The following is an 18,483-nucleotide window of genomic DNA, read 5'->3' as shown; positions in this document are numbered from 1 at the left end:
ATCACTTAACACATGGAGATTCCTGGGTTTCCCAGCTCTTTGCATCTCTCATCCTTACTGTACTACCTACTGCCTTTATCAATGTCCTGTCAGCCAGTCATCTTGACCATCAAACCACCATAACTCAATGTAGTATCTCAAGGATACTGCTGGAAGGAGAAAGGTAGTTTCAGTGCTTCAGAGTACCCAGGTAGCCCTAATGACTAAAATGACTAATCCCAAAAGGAACTTAGTCAGCATTACCAGTACAGCACCATGTTTCCCCATTACTGGAGGAAGATTTTTGTAAGCTGTTCCGTCCCCTCCCTCCAACTCACTGCTTATAGGACAGCAACTCTCCAAAGGTGGTCTATCAAAAGAAGACCCTACTTGGTCAGAGCAGACTGTGGTAGTGTCCCTCATGCCTCTGCACTGTTTCTAGGCTGTCTCAGTATCCCAGTATATCTCAGAAGGAATATCAAGTTAAAGGGTTGAGGCTCTTCAGAGATGAGCTCTGTGCAAAGCTGTCTGCAGGTCTGGACTGGGGATGAAACAGTGAAAAACGGGTTCCTTGCACCCCACATGGTGCCCCAAGTGCTTTTTTTTTCTTGTACAGAGACATCTTGAGGTGCTACAAGCCACGCTCTAAAATTCAGGGCCCTCTTCCACACGGAAGCCCCATGGCTAATCTGGGAGGCTGTGCTCATCCTCTGTCCCCACGTCCCATGGGCGCGCTCTCCAAAGCAAGGGATGCGCGGTAACTCCTGGGTGGGTCGTTCAGCGCTGCTCTCTCTGCTCGGGGCTCCCCGCTCGGCACCCCCACACCCCTCCCACGTCGAGGGGTGTCGATTCCCGAGGGCTCCGCCGCCGGGCTGGCCCCAGCCGCGGTGCCGCCGTCGGGAGACCCCGGCCCCCCCGCGCAGGGCGGGGAGGGCGCGCCGGGGCCCGCGGAGAGGGAGGGCAGCACCGGGGGGAGTGGCCCGGCCGGGACGGCCTCATAAATAGCCCTCGGCGGGGCGGCGGCGGGAGGAGCCGTCGGAGCCGCCGCCGCCGCCGTCGTTGCCGCGCCGGCCGCGGTCAGAGTCGAGTCAGGACCGCGGACAGCGCCCCCCCCGCGCCCCCGCCCCGCGCCCACCATGACGGCGGAGACCCACCTGCAGGGCGTGGAGATCTCGGCCGCGCAGTTCTTCGAGATCTGGCACCACTACGACTCCGACGGTGACTCCTTTCCCCCCGGGGCGGCGGGGGCGCGGGGGGCGAGGGGGGCAAGCCCGCGGGAGGCTGGGGGGACCCCACCGCTGCCCGCCCGAAACCCGCTCGGTCCCCGCTCGCCGCCCGCAGCCTCGGGCGCAGCCCCGGAGCCGTCAGGGGCTGGGACCGGTGCCGGGCGAGGTGCGCGGGGAGCCGCTCGCCTGGACGGAGCAGCCGGGTCAGAGACGCCCCTGCCGGCGCTGGAGAGCGGACAGAGAGTTTGGAGGGAGCGGTGACGGCAACCGTAACTCTTTCTGTTGTAGGCAATGGGTTCATGGATGGGAAGGAGCTACAAAACTTCATCCAGGAGCTGCAGCAGGCACGGAAGAAGGCAGGCTTGGTAGGTTAATGTTTCGCCCCACTTTTCTGTCTTCTTCGGGAAAGAAGAGTTTTCTTGAGCAAACTCCAGTGCCCCGATTCCTTCCGTTCTCTCTTGCCATCACACGGTTCATGCACCTGCCGCGCCAGGAAAAGGGAAATAGCTTGGTTAGAAATGCGCAGGTTGCAAATCAGATAAATAGTCTGCTTTGGGAAGGTGAAACAAGGGTGCACCTCCCTGAAGAGCAGCTCCCGCTCATACCTTGCCAGGCTACAAGTTGGTACTTCTGACAGTGCTTAAAAAGAAAAGTCAAGAAATGTATGTATGCTGTCTTTTTATCTTGGAAGGGACCTTATCCCATTGCAATTAATCTTTCCTGATCCAGATATATACTCATTAAAACTGGCGAGGGGGCGGGGGAAGGAAGGGAAGAAAATAGAAAAAGGAGAAAAACAAAGAGAAAGAGAAAAAAGAGAAAGAGAGAAAACCAACACTTCAGGGTAGTTGGACTCTTAATTTCATGCCTAATGGGCAGCACGGGCTGAAATGCGTTTCTGCCCCTTGGTGGTCACTAAATAGATCTGCAGATGACTCCTAAACACTTACTGCTCTTCACCGAGAGTGTGAGTACCAAATCCTGGCTGTTTAAATGGCTCAGAGAGACAGCGAAGTTTTTGACAGTGCTGTCAAAACACTTCTGCATGTGTTAATTAATTAATAATTTCCTCCAAACTATACCCATATGGGGGGAAAAGAAAAGGGAGAAAGAATGAAATTAAAGGTTGCATGTAAAGATACAGCCACTTCTAGCATATAACTTAGTGGAATCGGTCTAAATGAATCTATGGTAAAAGACTTCTGAAGAAATAAAAAAAAATTATAGTTTAAGTGGATGATGTGTGCAGGGAGGAAATACATTAATAGTTCATAATAACAATGCCTCCAAATTGAGAAATAGCTTTTCAATAATTAACTTTGCTTTGAAAGTTCCTGTATATTTTAGAACTAAATACAGAAAAAAATTAATATTAATATTAATTATTAAAACATTAATATCTTAATTGTTTTTGTGGAAAATTGTATCATATTAATTGTATGAGTACAGACTTTACGGACATGAAAATTTGTCTCCCAGCAATGCCTCTAATGTTACTGCAGTCTAAGTACCAGTTAATTCCTGTTAGAGACATTGCTGTAGGCTCTCATTTTCCTGAGTGCAAGTTCAAACTAAAATTAAAAATAAAATAAAACAAAACGAAAGTTAAAAAAACCCAAAAACCTAAAAAACTAAACAGAAAATTGGGAAAGGAATGTGGTTTTTTTAGAGGGAAAAAGTCTATTTTTTTTCACAGAAAAAAAGATTGAACAACTTCAATACGTTTCAAGTACTGGAAGAGAACAAATGTCTCTTCTATGCTAAAGTGCAGAAAACATAAGTTTGCCCAGTAGAAAGAAGATATTAAAGCCTCTTTATATTTAGCATGAATGACATTGTTAGTAGAAATGCTAATATATTATTGAGTAGTTAAAAAATTAATCAGAAGCTCAAGGAAAAAAATATTTGTAATTTTAAGAACAGGATCTTTCTCTCTCAAAGCAAGTGTGCATCTCTTTAAAACATAGCCTACTCAAAGCAACACAGAAAACCTTGCAGGATTATTCTTACCTGCTACAAATTTTTTAATATATATGGGTTTTTTTAAATAACCCCTGCCATTGTCTCACACTGTATTATTAAAATGCTCAGATGTTTAAGTTCTTCTGTCCCATTTCTCTGATTCAAACCTATCTTTGGAGTGTTCTGCTGAAAAGAACAATCTACAGTAGCAACACCAAATTCAGCACCTGGTCTGTGGGCTCTGGAGTATGGCTGTATGTCATCTTAGGTTTCAAATCTAACCTGATTCTTGCGTTTGAAGGCTCATTTGCTAAACAAGCATCTCATTAGTTCATTTCTTGTCTCAGGGGATATTAATTCAGTACCTTTGAATATCTATTCTTTAGCCAGAAGGGACACATTGAGAAACTAGTGTAGGTTATATGTCATTTCCTTGTCTGTCCTTCTTTTAACACCCCAAAGCTTCTTTGTCATCATTAACTTCTGCATTTCAGGTCACTCTTCTGCTCACTTTTTTTGAAATATTCAATTATGCATTCTTCATTGCTGGATTTTACATCAGTCATGCCATATGCATTAAAGAATCACATTGATGCTGTCATTGAATAGGAAGGTTTAATATTTCCCAATATTCTTCCCAACTACAGAACTCTTCTAATTATGTTCTGATGCTAATCCTTGTATTAATCCACTCAGTAAGCCTGTACTTTCACAGCTGCTTTTTCTCAGACAGAGAGGTAGCATGCAGCTTGATTCAGGCTAGACCCCCTGAAAGGGGGGAATGTCTACTTAGAAGTTTTAGTGCTTGGGCTTTGGTAACATTAGGCCTTTTTGCTTCATGCATTATGGTAGATACTGAATTGATCTAATATAATTTCAGTCATGTTAAAAGAACTGCCTCTTTTTAAAGGCAAAAGCTACAAAAGTATATAAACATAGCTTCCGTTTATTGTGACCCACATTTATGCAATACATTCTCTATTTGGGTGCACCAACTGCCAAAAGAAAGTCTGGGGTGTAAATGACTAATGCAGAGGTTGATAAAGTGTCAATAGATGGATCTTGTCTGAGCTGTTCCACATCCATTTCTCGCTTTCCCTGCCTATATAGATAATGACAACATTTCTCCACAAAAATGCATGCTTTATGAATACAGTCATGTAAGTGTTTCTGTAGTGCCAACTATCCTTACATTTTCAAATCATATCAAGAAAAGCTATTTTTTTGCAGTTGTTGGACAAGTATCTTTCTGAGGTGTCTGACTGAGGCGTGAAGGGCTAGTTTCTTCACTTCAAAAATTGAGTACTGCGTCTGTATCAGGTTTAGGACTAGTCTTGGTTAAATTTAGGTATTTTTATTTGACCAAAAATATTTATTTGAATAACATAAATAACTCTTCAAGCAGCTTAAAAGAGGGTGAAGAGAACACCAAAAATTCACCATCATTTCTGAATAATGAACTAAGAGGACAAGTTTCCTGTTTTGTTTAGCCTGTAATCAACTGTGCCTCCTGCAACTGGCTGAACACCAAAAATTCACCATCATTTCTGAATAATGAACTAGAGGACAAGTTTCTTGTTTTGTTTAACCTGTAATCAATTATGCCTCCTTCAACTGGCTGGACACTGTCTGGAACTGCAGAGCTGCTATTAGAAAGATTAGTAAAATATTTAACCAGGACTAATTAAAATCCGAGTGTCTAATTCTCCATTCTATCTGCTAAGAAAACTTGTCCCCACTTTGGGATCATTAGATGAAAGGTGACTTTGAAGTCCATTGTATTAATAACCACATCTCTAATTAAAGCCATGGCAAATTACTAACCTGCCATGGATGACTTTGACGGAAATAGGATACTAGGCCGTGATTGTATCAGCCACAAGGAACTGACATTTTAGTTAGCTTTGGCAGGTGAAATTTGGGACGAGCTACAATGGACTTTGTACAACTGAGATTTCACTGTGTCTCCAGTGAGAAAATCACTTAGGTCCCATATAATCAGATCTATTATAACAACTAAACCTTTAATTTCCAAAGTCTGATGTAACTTCATCTATAACTGTAGAATTGTCCATTGTTTTAACATGACTGTAACCCTGTTTTTGCTGCATGGTTCGCTAGCTTCCACCTCTAAGAAATACAATGAAAATTAGAAGTTTCATCAGTATTGAAGGTTGATGACAGCTCATATCAAAGCAAGGCAGGTTAAGTTGAAGTGTGAAATCAAATATTTAGATATTTACCCCAAGGCTGGCACATTTTGGCATAACCTAGAATGAGGATAGTCTTCAGAGAACAGATGTATAGCGGGGACCATAAATTATATGGACAACTATGATGGCTTTATTCTGTCAGATTTAAGGTACTTCTTAAAGTTTTCTCCCACCTAAATCTCCCTCTCTACATTTAAGCAGTGACATTTTGACTCTGTTTCCATGATAACCAAATACTAAACAGTAAAAAACATGACATTGTGATGAGTTCTTTTAAGACTAAAATAGCATCCATTGTTCAGGAGAAATCCACTCAAAGATGTGGAAAAACTATTTTGGTGTTCAGACGTATTATACTGAATTTTTTTCCATATTTTGAAAGATTCCGCACTGCCTTCAAGTTACTAATTTAAAAATGAAAACTGAAAAAATGGACTAATAATTGCCTATGAACTTCACTGTCACCCTCTTAAACAAAGGAACTGTTAGACACATCTTCCAACACATCTGTCTTTGTAATTTTTTTTCGTTCTGTAAACTAAAATAAGAGTTCTAAGTATTTAGATGCCAATCATTTCCACTGGCTATAACATAATTCCCTAGGAAGTAAAATTTATCAGAATGTCATTATTTATGACAAAACACAATGCTCATTTTCATTTAAACTTGACGAGTGTAGCTGCAATGTGTGAGTCCTTCATTAAATGTGGAATATTATTTGACAACTAATAGATTATTCAAGTAAGTTTACGTATGTTTCTTGTGTTTTAAAGTAATGATTCTATCATTGTAACTTTCTAGGATTTAACACCTGAAATGAAAGCTTTTGTGGACCAATACGGGAAGACTACGGATGGAAAAATAGGTATAGTTGAGGTAAGATAGTTACTTTGTAAATTTACTTGAAGGAAATGCATTTAGCACAGAACAATGTGAGCATAATATGCCAATACTTAGGATTTTTAGATAGACAGAATATTTCTTCCTCTCCTTTTTTTCTTTTCACTAACAAAATTTTTTCATTAACAAAAAGTAATGTTTTCCTTACCACATTCCAGACTTTTCACCACAAGTAATTTAACTTTTCTCTCATTATTAAATAAAAATAAGCATCAATAGCGATTTAGTTTTCTACAAAGTAGATAAAAATTCCATTTTAGAAATTTAAATTTAAAAGGTAATTTGATGAAGAGTGATGTGCTGTAGTGCTACCTGTGATTTTGAGCTAATGCTCTGTCACCATTCCTAATAGTGATATTAAGATACTCGATAACACCCAAGTGAACTTAATTAAGCAGTCACTCTATGTAGTCTATTCTGAAAAACAACACATATGGCAAGTCAGCATGTTAATCATGATAAATGTAAACAAAATTTTAATAGTAATTGTGATTCCAAAGAAAGAATTTCTTAGGATTTCCTTTCTTGAACTTTAACAGAACTTCAGGCAGAAAATTCTCACACTCCTTACTCCCATTTTCTAAAGAGGCTGAAGATAACCAACAACTTCTCCTCATTCAGCTGCTCAACAATTGTATAACTTAGACAACTTGCTAGGAAGGGGGGAACCTTTGTGTTTTCTCTCACTTTAACTCTTCAGCACTGCAAGTCAAAAAGGAGAGTTTGTGGGGTTATGGGGTTACAGTTTGAGAAGTCACTTCTCTGAGCTTAACAACTCATTTATGTCACTCTGAGTGCAGTGAGACTGCAGTTTTATTATTAAATGATACTATTTTTTTTTCCTGACAATAAGAAATCTGACCTAGAGAGCTAATTAAGAAACAGCTGGAAACAAACCAGTCCTGCAAAATTTCTACAGTGACCAGCTTTGGGTCAGTATCTAATTTTAAAACAGAGGACTGAATAGAATCTGCAGAAGTCAATAGAAAGTATCGCTGCTGATGCAATAGATCATTTCAAGATACCTTTTCTCCTCTGTCATATGTCTGAATTTTATATACTTGTTTAAAGGCATATGTAATTATGACTAAACTACCATAGAAATATGAACAATTTGTTTCACTTGCAGCCACAGCTGATTTTTAAAAGTGCATCTTTTGACAATAGTTAACATTGATGAATAGCTTTGCATCTAGAAAGAAGTAGTGTTTATTTGGTACAACAAATTTTTTGGTTTTGGACTAACGGATGCGTATTTATTTGTTATTGAACAATTTAGTCTTTTTGAATATAGCAAGCACTGGATGCAAGAAGAATGTGTGAACAGTGCCTGAAAAAGACTGTGCTCCTTCACTCGGGAAAGATAACTGGAAGTTTTACCTTTCAAATTCTATTTCTGATTCTGATATTGACTTAATGAGTGAAGATGAGCAAATCTAACAGGGTCTGATATGGCTCACCACCCCCAGTGGAGTGCCAAACATACTCAGCATCCACGGAAGCAACTGAATAGTGTGATAGTATGGAGTTCAGTGTCTAAAGGGACTTTCTCCCTTAATATAGCAGTTTCCAAACCCAATAGCTATATTTTATTTCCCTTACATCAGCATGATGCTTGATTTGGAAACTGCTGATGGGACTCGTGAAATGTGTGGTACATGCAGAGCAGTATGATATCAAAGTTGGTATTTGGACTTGATTCTCCTTCCTTATAAAAAAAAAAGTATGCAGTAATTCCAGATTGTTCCTGTTTACATAGTATATCAAACAGTTTTTCTGAAAATTGTGTGAATGCTGTTTAAAAAAACTTATGTAAAGCCGTTCAGACTCCCAGCTCTCATAATGAACATGCAGCATTTGATGAAGAATGTGCTAGTGAATAATGAATTTTCAGGAAAGGTCTGTTGACTGAGATAAAGAGGAGGCCTGGATGGCTTCATAGGGGAAAGAGTGGATTTTCAGCTCAGATTAAGTGTTGTTTCTGTCTTTGCAAGCAGACTGCAGTTAGTTCGCTGGCTATTATCCAGAGTCCTCCAGCTAAAGGCAGAGCCTGACCTGCCCACTTTCTTCCATTGTGTAATAGACCTTTAATTCACCTTCTGTACTCATTGAGACCAATGCTTTTACTAAAATGTGGCTGTGAAACCCAAGGTTTCAAAACTCAGAACTGCGGCAATTTCTCATTCAAATTATTTGAAGATTACTGCTGTCATAAAAATGACTACTTATTAGCCTAGAATATTCTTTGTACTCCCATGCTCTATTATGGGATTTTAAAAAGCAAATTCACTCTATTAGGTGAAAGGAATTTTAAATAGCGTTAAATATCAACTGAATTTACTTAGAGAACAATGTCTAGGAAAAAGTTCTGATATTGTTTTAGGTACCGAGAGTATTTTTTCTGCTAGGTAACCTGTAAAGACACACCTCACCCTGCAGCTGACCAGAGAGGAGACAAACCAGTCTTAGGCTTTGTTCTCTATTATTTGTGATCCAGAGATAACCAACCTTCTCCATAAAAGCAGCAAGGCTCACTAAACTAAACTACTATTGCTGCTATAAGCAGACTCACAGTGGTCTGCACTCTTAGTTGAACATGCTCACAAAGTCCACCTATGCTTATCCGCACAAAGAAATCATCATTTAAAATAGCCCCAGGTTTCCATCTTTCTTCTTGGTAGTGGTATAAAACTGGGACTGGGAAGTCGAACCAGTTTCCACACAATACACTCATCCCTCAGTACTGCAGTTTTCCACAAAAAGCAATTTAATGTTTTCCCCTGAGACTTACAAGGGGTGAGAGGTATAGCTTAAAATAAGGTAATTTTCTTCCAGAGGCAATATATTCTGTACCTCAAATACAGTCTGTTAGTGCTAATAAGCTGTTAATGATCCTTTCACAGTTACTATTTTACAGTGCCCTTGCAAAATTCACAGGAGTTAGCTATGTCATTGAATGACATCTTATTTATATTTTCCACACAAACAAACCCTTTCCCATTGTTATAATCAGTCACTTCTCTCAAACTCTCTTTTTTATTCTAAACAGTTCTTCCATTCAACATTTGCTGTTAAATAGGAACGCGCACTGAAAATCAAAGCTTTTCTGTCATGAGAGAAATAAAGACATTTTTTCATAAATCAGGACAAGTTACACACATTTAGCTACTGCGTACACATAAATATATACTTATCCACAAGTGTATATGCTATTTATAATGGAGTAGGTTTTGAAAGCTGCATTTCTTAGGTCGATTTTGGTTTCGTGTTCAGCCACTTAGCAAAAGTACTCAGAAACCTCTGGTGGGCCTGACAGCCTGTCATCAGCTGCGCCATTTCTGTAAGGAGAGTGCTCTGATGTGTATTTTCATCTGTGCCAACACTGAAGAATTTAACTGATTCCTTCTATATATGATTTAAGAGAAACAAGAGATATGTCTCCATAACTTTGTTGTGTCTGTGGGGTGGGAGCTGAAGTCACTTACGGCTCTGCTGGATCCCAATAAAAAAGCCTCAGCAATTAGGCAACAGCACTGAAATAGGCAGAACAAAAGATTCAAGGGTGTGAAATGGAGGCAGAAAAACAAAAATTTGAATCAAAATTTTAAGATGGGACTCCAGAAAGTCTGCAGATGTCATTTTACATAAAAGTATGCAGCTAAGAAATCTGTCTTTCTCCATTTTCTCCATAGTAAGCACAGCTGGTCTATTCTTCAAGTAAAGTTTTTTTAATCAAAACACATTTCATACATTTTGAGGACAGAAAAAAAAATTGGGCTTTTGTTAAAAACAAATCATGATTCTACATTAAATTATATAGCATACTTTCCATCTTCCAGATTTGTCACTTGCCAAAATTGAGTTATAGTAAATGAACATTTTCAATAATCAGTACAATAATGTCTGATTTTAAAAAAGCCTTTTGTAGAGAAGAGGCATTGGAAGAACTATCCCTGGTTTTGCAGGGCTAAAAGCCCTCTTGATTTCTTTCTGGTATTTATAGCTCTTTTTGAACACATCTCTGTGACTGACAAATGAGAACTGCCATCCCTTACCCTCCCTGTTTTCTTTTTTTTCTCCTGGCCTTTCCTTATATTTAGCCATTTAAATTAAACACGTGTTCTTCATGTCAGTGTTCCTTTCTTCCTTCCTCTTCCTTGGTATCTGTGAGTAGTCTGTATTTCTCAGTTTCTTAATTCATGGTCCTTCACACTTATCCTCTGTGAATCCCTGTGTTACGCTTTCCCTTCATGATGATTCAAAGGATTTTAATACAGATTCTAATTCTGCATGGGTGAATTTTTTTCAGCTTTCCCCAGCTACCCTTTTGGTAAAGTGTTACCTCACTCCCTTCTCTCAGACTTCAGTTCTGTTTGACCTTGATGACTATGACAAAGCTGCAAGCCAGAAGCCTTTTGGAGGCATCTTCCAGACACTTCAGCTAGCAGGATGAAGCTTCCAAGGGGGCCGCGATATGGCAGTATGAGCACAAAGAATTTCATATGCTTTTAAAAATCATCATGCTCTATTACAGGCTGAGGTGGCCTAATGAAGAGCCAAAATTTAATCTTTCTTCAATTCTGTTACAGCTTGCTCAGGTATTGCCAACGGAAGAGAATTTCCTGTTGTTCTTCAGATGCCAGCAGCTAAAGTCAAGTGAAGATTTCATGCAGGTACAGTATGAAAAGTTGCCTGTTGTAAGACCTGCTTGCCATAAACGTATCATTAAAGCATTCACATTCTGATTGCAGACATGGAGGAAATATGACAGCGACCACAGTGGCTTCATTGATTCTGAGGAACTTAAGGTAAACCAGTATCTACGAGCATGCATAACATGAGAACAGGTGTTGGATCACAGCCTGTGCTGCTATCTCTTTCTTCAGATACCCACTTGTGCATGTTTTTGCATTTCAAACATGACAAAAATGCAATACAATTAGCTTATTTTTTGTCGTCAGTAAATTATTTAAAGTGAAACTCTAATCTGATCAATGTTTTTTTTAAGCCATGTTTTAATTCAGATCAGTGTTGGTATCAAGTGACTCAGAGTACTAGGTAGCTTAGAAGTAAGAAAGGTTAAGAAAGCAAGATGAGTCTCTGACAGCTATGTTGGTTATTATTTTGGTCTCTTAGGGAAAAGGGCTGCTTTGTTGTGTTTTTTCTTAAGAGCATCACTACTATTAATCACTATGGTGCTGGGCAGATTATGCTGTCTCAAGTACCACGTAACCCTACAATTTCCTCTGTAATACTGTTAGACTAACACAAATGGAATTACGCTGCCTCTGCTTGGTTAACCTAGTAGGATTTCGATATCAGCTTTAATATGCACAAATAAGAGCAAAATCTAGGTTATCCCATTAACCATCTCAGCCTTGCACAGTTAAGAAATCGTAAAACAAGAGTGATTTTATTTCACTAGTCATACAACCAACATCAATTTGTCAATGCTGAGTTAGTGTCACGGAATCACAGGGTGGTTGTTAGGGGCCTCTGGAAGTCATCTGGTCCAACCCCTCTGCTCGAGCAAGACCACTCACAGCCAGTTTTCCAGGACCTTGTTCAGATGACCTTTGAATCTCTCCAAGAATGAAGATTCTACAGCCTCCATGGGCAGGCAACCTGTGCTAGTGCTCTGTCATCCTTGCAGTGAAAATGTGTTTCCTGATGTTCAGAGGGAACATTTTGTGTTTACCTTTGTGGCCACTGCCTGTGGTCCTGTCAGTAGCCTAGCTCCATCCTCTTTGCACCCTCTCTTGAAGTATTTATATACTTTGATGATGTTCTCCTGAAGCTCCTCTTCTCCAAGCTGAAGCGTCCCAATTCTCTCTGCCTTTCTTCATAGGAAAGATGCTCATATACAACAGCTTTCTGAGTAGAAAGGTGCCATTTTCCACAGTTCAACTGCATTTGATTCATTTACATTCAAAGGAATCAAAGCAATTCAAAGCAAGCGAAAGATCTAGCAGTGTTTATCCATCTAATTTGGACTATTTTGCTCATATGTGATATAAAGAAGAGTTACGTAAGTTTTAAATAAAGCACCAGGAGATCAAACTGTCCAAAATCTTACAGTTTTTTCTGCTCAGAAAATGAATCCATGACCAAAAATTCACATCTTTTTTTCCTTTTCCCTTTCTCTTTTGAGTTTGGTATCTGTGTGACATTTGCTGGGGATCTAAGCTTAGGGTAACCCTCAGGCAGACAAGCCCATTCTTCTGCTGACTGGTTGTGTCAGGTTGGTGTATTTAAAGTTGATAGGATTAGGAAAAGGTAGCACTTGAGAACTCTCCAGCTGTTAGGTGATGCCTGCTGACTGCTATATTTTAAAATAGACTTTTAAAAGGCAGGGCTGATTGAGGACCAGCTGAAGAATGAAGGTATTTTAACTGAATCTCTAATGGTCCATCTCTCTTGTGCTATGAGGTTTTCTTTGCCTCAGAGAAAGAGGCCATTTTAACACCAAAAATAAGACATAACTGTCCAGTTTTATTTTTAGATCAGTATTTCTTGGCAAGACGGAACATTTTTAAGTATTTTCTATGGGAGGAGTACACCCACTTACAACTTTGTAAGTGAAATTTAAGCTGGAAATCAGGAAAACTTTCTAACAATAGTAATGGGAGTAGAATGTGTTGTCTAACGGGGAGGCAGACTCTTCATCATTGCCTGTATTAGGAAAGGTTTGGCAATAGCTCAGATCAGAGAGTAATTCAGGAAGTTTAGATAGATAGGATCCTTTCTTGAGACATAGGATCCTTTCTTGAGACATGGACCGAATAGCCTTCTAATTTCCCTTCCACTTTTATTTTCCATTGAAGCACACAACATTAAACATGTTTCCATAACATCCATTCACAACATTCCAGTCGTGTTCTTTGTTACACAAGCTACCAGGAAGGGCCTCCAGCATGGAGGGGGCCAGACTAGAAGAACTATAGTGGGTGTTAGTCATACAACTATTGACATGCTTGCATTCAGGTTCAGGAATTTTCTTCTTATTATTATTTTCTTATAAGCTCCCCCATTTTCTATCTTGAAATGTGGCCAAAAAATTCCACAAAGATAATGACACTCCAACTGATGACAGGAATTAGGTCCTTTATCAGGTCCTGTAATGCCCTTGCTGTACAGTTTCGTATCTTTCATTTTTGATGTCACAGACCTAGTACAGAAATCTAAAACACTGAATGGGTGGAAACCATCTTATTTTTATAAGTAAAAATGGCTGGTGTTTTAAGTCATATGTCATCAAATTCTCATTCAAAAATGCAATGAAATTGGCTGCACATATTTAAAATACATGGTAGGAAGAAATATTCACTTCTAGCTTCAGGTACTGCCATAGGCAAGGACGAAACTTGCTTAATCATTGATCCTTTCTGTAAAATTGTTCCTATGTTTCAAAAGTGATTAGGCATCCAAGTTTTCAAGGAGACCCAAGGTTAATTAATTTAGTTTACTGATAGAGCTGATTAAGAAGCAGTATACTTGAAAGCCAAACTTTTTTCCAAATTCACAATACAACAAATGGCATATAATGCAGGAAGTTTTATTAGCTACTTTTTCCAAACAAATTGCAATATATTTGAACTTATCAAAAGAAACATGTATTCTTAGTTGTTGATGACTATTTTTTTCCTACTTATTTGGAACTTCAGTAGTAAATACTAAAGTGGAAGTAAAATAGTATTTCCCATTACTTTAATCTGAAGTTAGCAAATCAAACATTTTATACTGTAGATAAAAATTCACCTATTACTCTATTTATTTTAACAGAGCTTCTTGAAAGATTTATTACAGAAAGCAAATAAGCAGATTGAAGACTCAAAGCTAACGGAATACACAGAAATAATGGTAAGGTTATTTACAGGCATAATGGGTTAATCCAAATTCTGTTTACCATTAGCCGGTGGAAGGCTCCAAATGACTTGGAGACCCTCCAGGTCCCAGTCAGACTATGACATTGCAAGAGAGAGACAGCTGTGGCACCTATCCCTGCAAGTATTTCTGCAGCTACAGAGCTTTAATGGGCAGTTTGCAGGACTGCTTAAGAAGAAAAGCCCAGGAATTTTTAACCTTCTGTGTATTTATATAATATCATGCCATGCCATAGTATTTTCCCTGTTTTGCTTCCTTGTGCCACTACTTGTAAAACCAAAACCAAAATCTTCACATTTCATGGGAGCAAAACTGTTCCTGTCATAATTATATTATTATATTTAGATCAAATTAATTTGGTGTTATTTTCTATGCCTTGCCTTCTTACAGTGCTGTGGTGTCTGTCTCTTGTCTTAAAAGCCATCATTGCATGGTGGCTTCCTTAGATTTACAGACATCTCACACATTCCTTCTCCCCTTGCTTCACAAAAGATAAACTGATGTTTTAGATAAACACTATAGCAAAACTGTTGCTTCCCTGGCCTCAAATCAGCCTATCCTTGGAACAATCCATCCATCCCATTGCTATGGTTCTTCATGGTAAGGACCAGTACTAGCTTCTGCATGGGCTTTTCAATAAAAAACAACCCAGAACTCTGGTCTTCAGCAAATGTATAACATTACATTATTTGTTTTACCAGCTTGTTTTCATCCTAAAATACTTTTAACAATCAAAAATGTGCTAGGTAGATGTACTAGCCCTCAAACTGGCTTAAGATTGGCAGAACAAAACTTGTGTTTCTCCTGGAAAAGGTCTGCTGGTTCCATTGTACCAGTATAAGCCATTTACATAGAATTGTCACTGTTCATTCACAGCTGAAGGTAACATTTTCATTCAAGGAGCTTTTTGACCTCTATCCTGAAGTATGCTGTAAGTTCTGGCCTCTGCTGAGACATACAATGACAAAGAATGTAGCTATAAGAGAAAAAAAGATAAGCCCAGCTCTCCAATAATCTCCTCAGAAAACAGAAGGATAGTAGAAAATGCACAGTCCTGAGCAGCTGCTGGCAGGCAGAGCCAGTCACTAACAACTCATCAAAATACAAAATAAGTTCACAGCTGCCACTGCTTACCTCCCCCAAATGCAAATCTGCTTTCATGGGAAATGCGTGCAAAGCAGATGCTTTTATACAAAGGAAGGAAGTGCTAAAAGGAACCACGGTGTTGTGTAGAAATAAACATTTGTAGAACGTCACTTTTTTCTGGTATCCTTTGTCATTTATTGTGTATTAACAAAGTGAAATTAGGTCTTTTTTCATTGCATTACATTAGTTCCCTCTTCAAAAGGATATACATTTATGTATCTATGTCAGTACAGGATGTTGCTTTTCCTTTTACCTACTACTTACATCTAAAATGACTGTGACTGCAGGGGATGGGATGGAGTGTGGGTGATGGTGCTTTCAATACAATGTTTTGTAGTCTGCTGCTTTTGTGAGTCTGATACAGCAAGTGCAATGTAATGTTTGAAAGTTAAAAAATGGAACCATACAGACATAAATATTGGAAGAGAAAGTCCTATGCAGGAGCAATATCTTCATCTGCTTCTAATAGCTATTATAAGCTGTTTGTGCCTCTCAAGTAGCAGGAGCTCATCCTTTCAAGGCCTCAAAAGAAAACACTTTAATAGTAGAGTTATTGAAAGTTATTAGAAATAGTAATCATTTATTTTGTGGAATTATATTAACATAGTTATAGCTATAATTTAATAATGTTTATTTGGAAAGATTTATTTCTCCATTTGCATACCATCAAGAAAATATGATCATCTGCAACATCTGTTCATTTTTTAAAAAAATTTATCACTGTGACAAAACATTGTCTTTACTTAAATACTTAGACCTAGTCAATTGAATGAAATGTCTGGTGTTTTCTGTGTAGGGAATTGAATGCCTTGGGTTCTATTGCACTTTACCCAACATTTTTTTCATCTTTGTTAATAGAGAATAATGATTCTAGTATCCAATCATGACATTAAGTCAAAAGTAAAATGTTACCACATCAACACTTCTCTCATTTATAAATAATTACATGCACATTTCTCATACAGGATATTTGTTTGTCAGTGAAGCCAGGTTAAGACCTACCTTACTACAGGTTAATCAGAATTGTTCATCTGGTTTCTTATCAAGCTTTTGCAGTAGAATTAATTACTCTAAATTACTTAGTACTTAAAATAAATGTATTACATAGCAAAAGTGACCTGGGGACATCATTTCAGGATAAAGTTAATTGGATTTAAGTTTTCCAAATAAGTGTTTTCTTCATTAGGATAATTAATTTTGATTAGCAATGTAAAATTATATATTCTTGCAGCTCAGAATGTTTGATGCAAACAATGATGGAAAGTTGGAGCTTACTGAACTGGCCAGGTATGTCTTCTGTTTCTTTTACAAGTGTCATGTACCAAGTGATGTAATGGGAATAGTTAAATATTTTGACCTTTGTTTTTTTTTTTTTTTTCTCCAAAGACTACTCCCTGTACAGGAAAATTTTCTTATTAAATTTCAGGTATGAATATTCACATTCTTCAGGTAACCTCTCACCATCACACATAACTGGTGTCATTAATGGATTTGTTTTCCTTTTGGCATTTAGGGTGTCAAAATGTGTGCAAAAGAATTCAATAATGCCTTTGAGATGTATGATCAAGTAAGTCTTAAAAAAATGTTTTTATTAACTGTGTAGTTTATTGGAACTTATTTTCTGAATTTGTGGAAAACAAGCCATAACCTCTGGAATTAAAAATAAATTTTTATACTTATCTTTAATGGTATTTTTCAGGATGGCAATGGCTATATAGATGAAAATGAACTTGATGCCCTACTGAAGGATCTCTGTGAAAAGAACAAAAAGGTAATCCTAGAGGACTTCTTTCTCCTTAGAGATTAGATTTAATTTGGATTTTAAGGACACTTTAATCCACCCTAATAAGATAAATATAGAGCTTCTAAGTCATAATTCCTGAAGTCAAAGTACAACTAAAAATTGTGGTGGAAATAATAGCAGTGTAAATCCTGAACTAGGGGAGTTGTGATTACATAGTGACACTGTCAAGAGCTTGCTTGCTTCTGAGACACCAGCTAGCAGCAAGCTAACATATGGCTGTCATATGGATAACATACAAATATATAAAAACATTTTAGTGTGGTACTGTCAGACAGGCTGAGAATACCTGGGATTTTTTCTCCTTTCCTGCCATTGGAAGTAAACTTGTTCATGCTGATAACTAAACAGGATTATAAAACATTATCTGTTCTTTAAATAGGAATTAGACATTACCAACCTTGCAACATACAAGAAAAGCATCATGGCCTTGTCTGATGGAGGAAAGCTTTACCGGGCAGAACTGGCTCTTATTCTCTGTGCTGAGGAAAACTAGAGCTCTTCTGTCATGTCCACTTAACTAGTGATGTACTCTACACAATAACTGTGCACTATAAGGGAGTAGGCTGTATTTTTAAACTGCATATAGAAAATTAGCCAGGATGTGTGGCACATTCCTTTCAGTTTGTTTCTATACTGTTTGTAATGTACAGTTTTTGTAACAATAAGATCGATAAACAGAATGTCAGTGTTTGGGCCAGTCTGTATATTCAAAAAGAAACTAAGTATGTCAGGGTTGGTTTTGGTTGGGTTTCTTGCTTTCATAAACATGGCTGGAGAAAAATTAAACCTGCCAACATTGCTGTGGTCATCATATCCTTTGACACTTGCAACATTTCTTGTTGAACTACGTAACAAAAAGATCTACACATATCTTTCCCATAACAAATAAATGTCGGGTTTTAAAATATATAACATGAATTCAGATTAAATATGATCTAGGTCTGAAATAGGAAAGAGACATTGGCATGTCTGATTTCAAAAATTTAATAAGGCACTAAGAAATATTTTCAGTTGTCAAACCACCCACTTACAGGTCTGTACTCTCTGCAGTCTTACAATTACTCTTCTCATTACAAATTCATAGCATATAGACAAAGCATTTATCTGGAATAGATCTCCATGCAGTAGTTGATAAAAATATAGTGGTCTCAATCTAGCTGTTTTACTGAATTTAAACATAGGCACTTCAGAAATAAATGCCTTTAAACTGTCTTGAAATCCTGGCTAAATGACAGGTAGTATAGTTAATACACAGATTACCATATGATATTATAAGTGTACCTTTCATGACTATTGCTGTGTCAGAGAATATGACAATCCATTTTCTAAACTATTTTCACATTTTGCAGGTTATAATTATTCTAGTAAA

The 18,483-nt window shown here is 38.2% G+C and overlaps 1 protein-coding gene across 1 annotated transcript; it reads left to right on the top strand.

Moving 5' to 3' along the window:
• Positions 1 to 1,115: 1,115 nt before the first annotated feature.
• CALB1 (calbindin 1) lies at positions 1,116 to 17,607 on the top strand (the record flags this gene model as incomplete). Its single annotated transcript, XM_082282090.1, has 11 exons — positions 1,116 to 1,197; positions 1,494 to 1,570; positions 6,182 to 6,256; positions 10,870 to 10,953; positions 11,032 to 11,088; positions 14,063 to 14,140; positions 16,542 to 16,597; positions 16,697 to 16,736; positions 16,824 to 16,877; positions 17,010 to 17,081; positions 17,494 to 17,607. 11 exons carry the CDS (start codon positions 1,116 to 1,118, stop codon positions 17,605 to 17,607), a joined length of 789 nt encoding a protein of 262 aa, XP_082138216.1.
• Between the last annotated feature and the right edge of the window lie 876 nt (positions 17,608 to 18,483).

This window comes from Coloeus monedula, assembly GCF_965178545.1.
Source record: "Coloeus monedula genome assembly, chromosome: 1".
Lineage (NCBI taxonomy): Eukaryota > Metazoa > Chordata > Aves > Passeriformes > Corvidae > Coloeus > Coloeus monedula.
The sequence above is the reverse complement of the archived record's forward strand: the minus strand, read 5'-3'. Positions and strand labels throughout refer to the sequence as shown.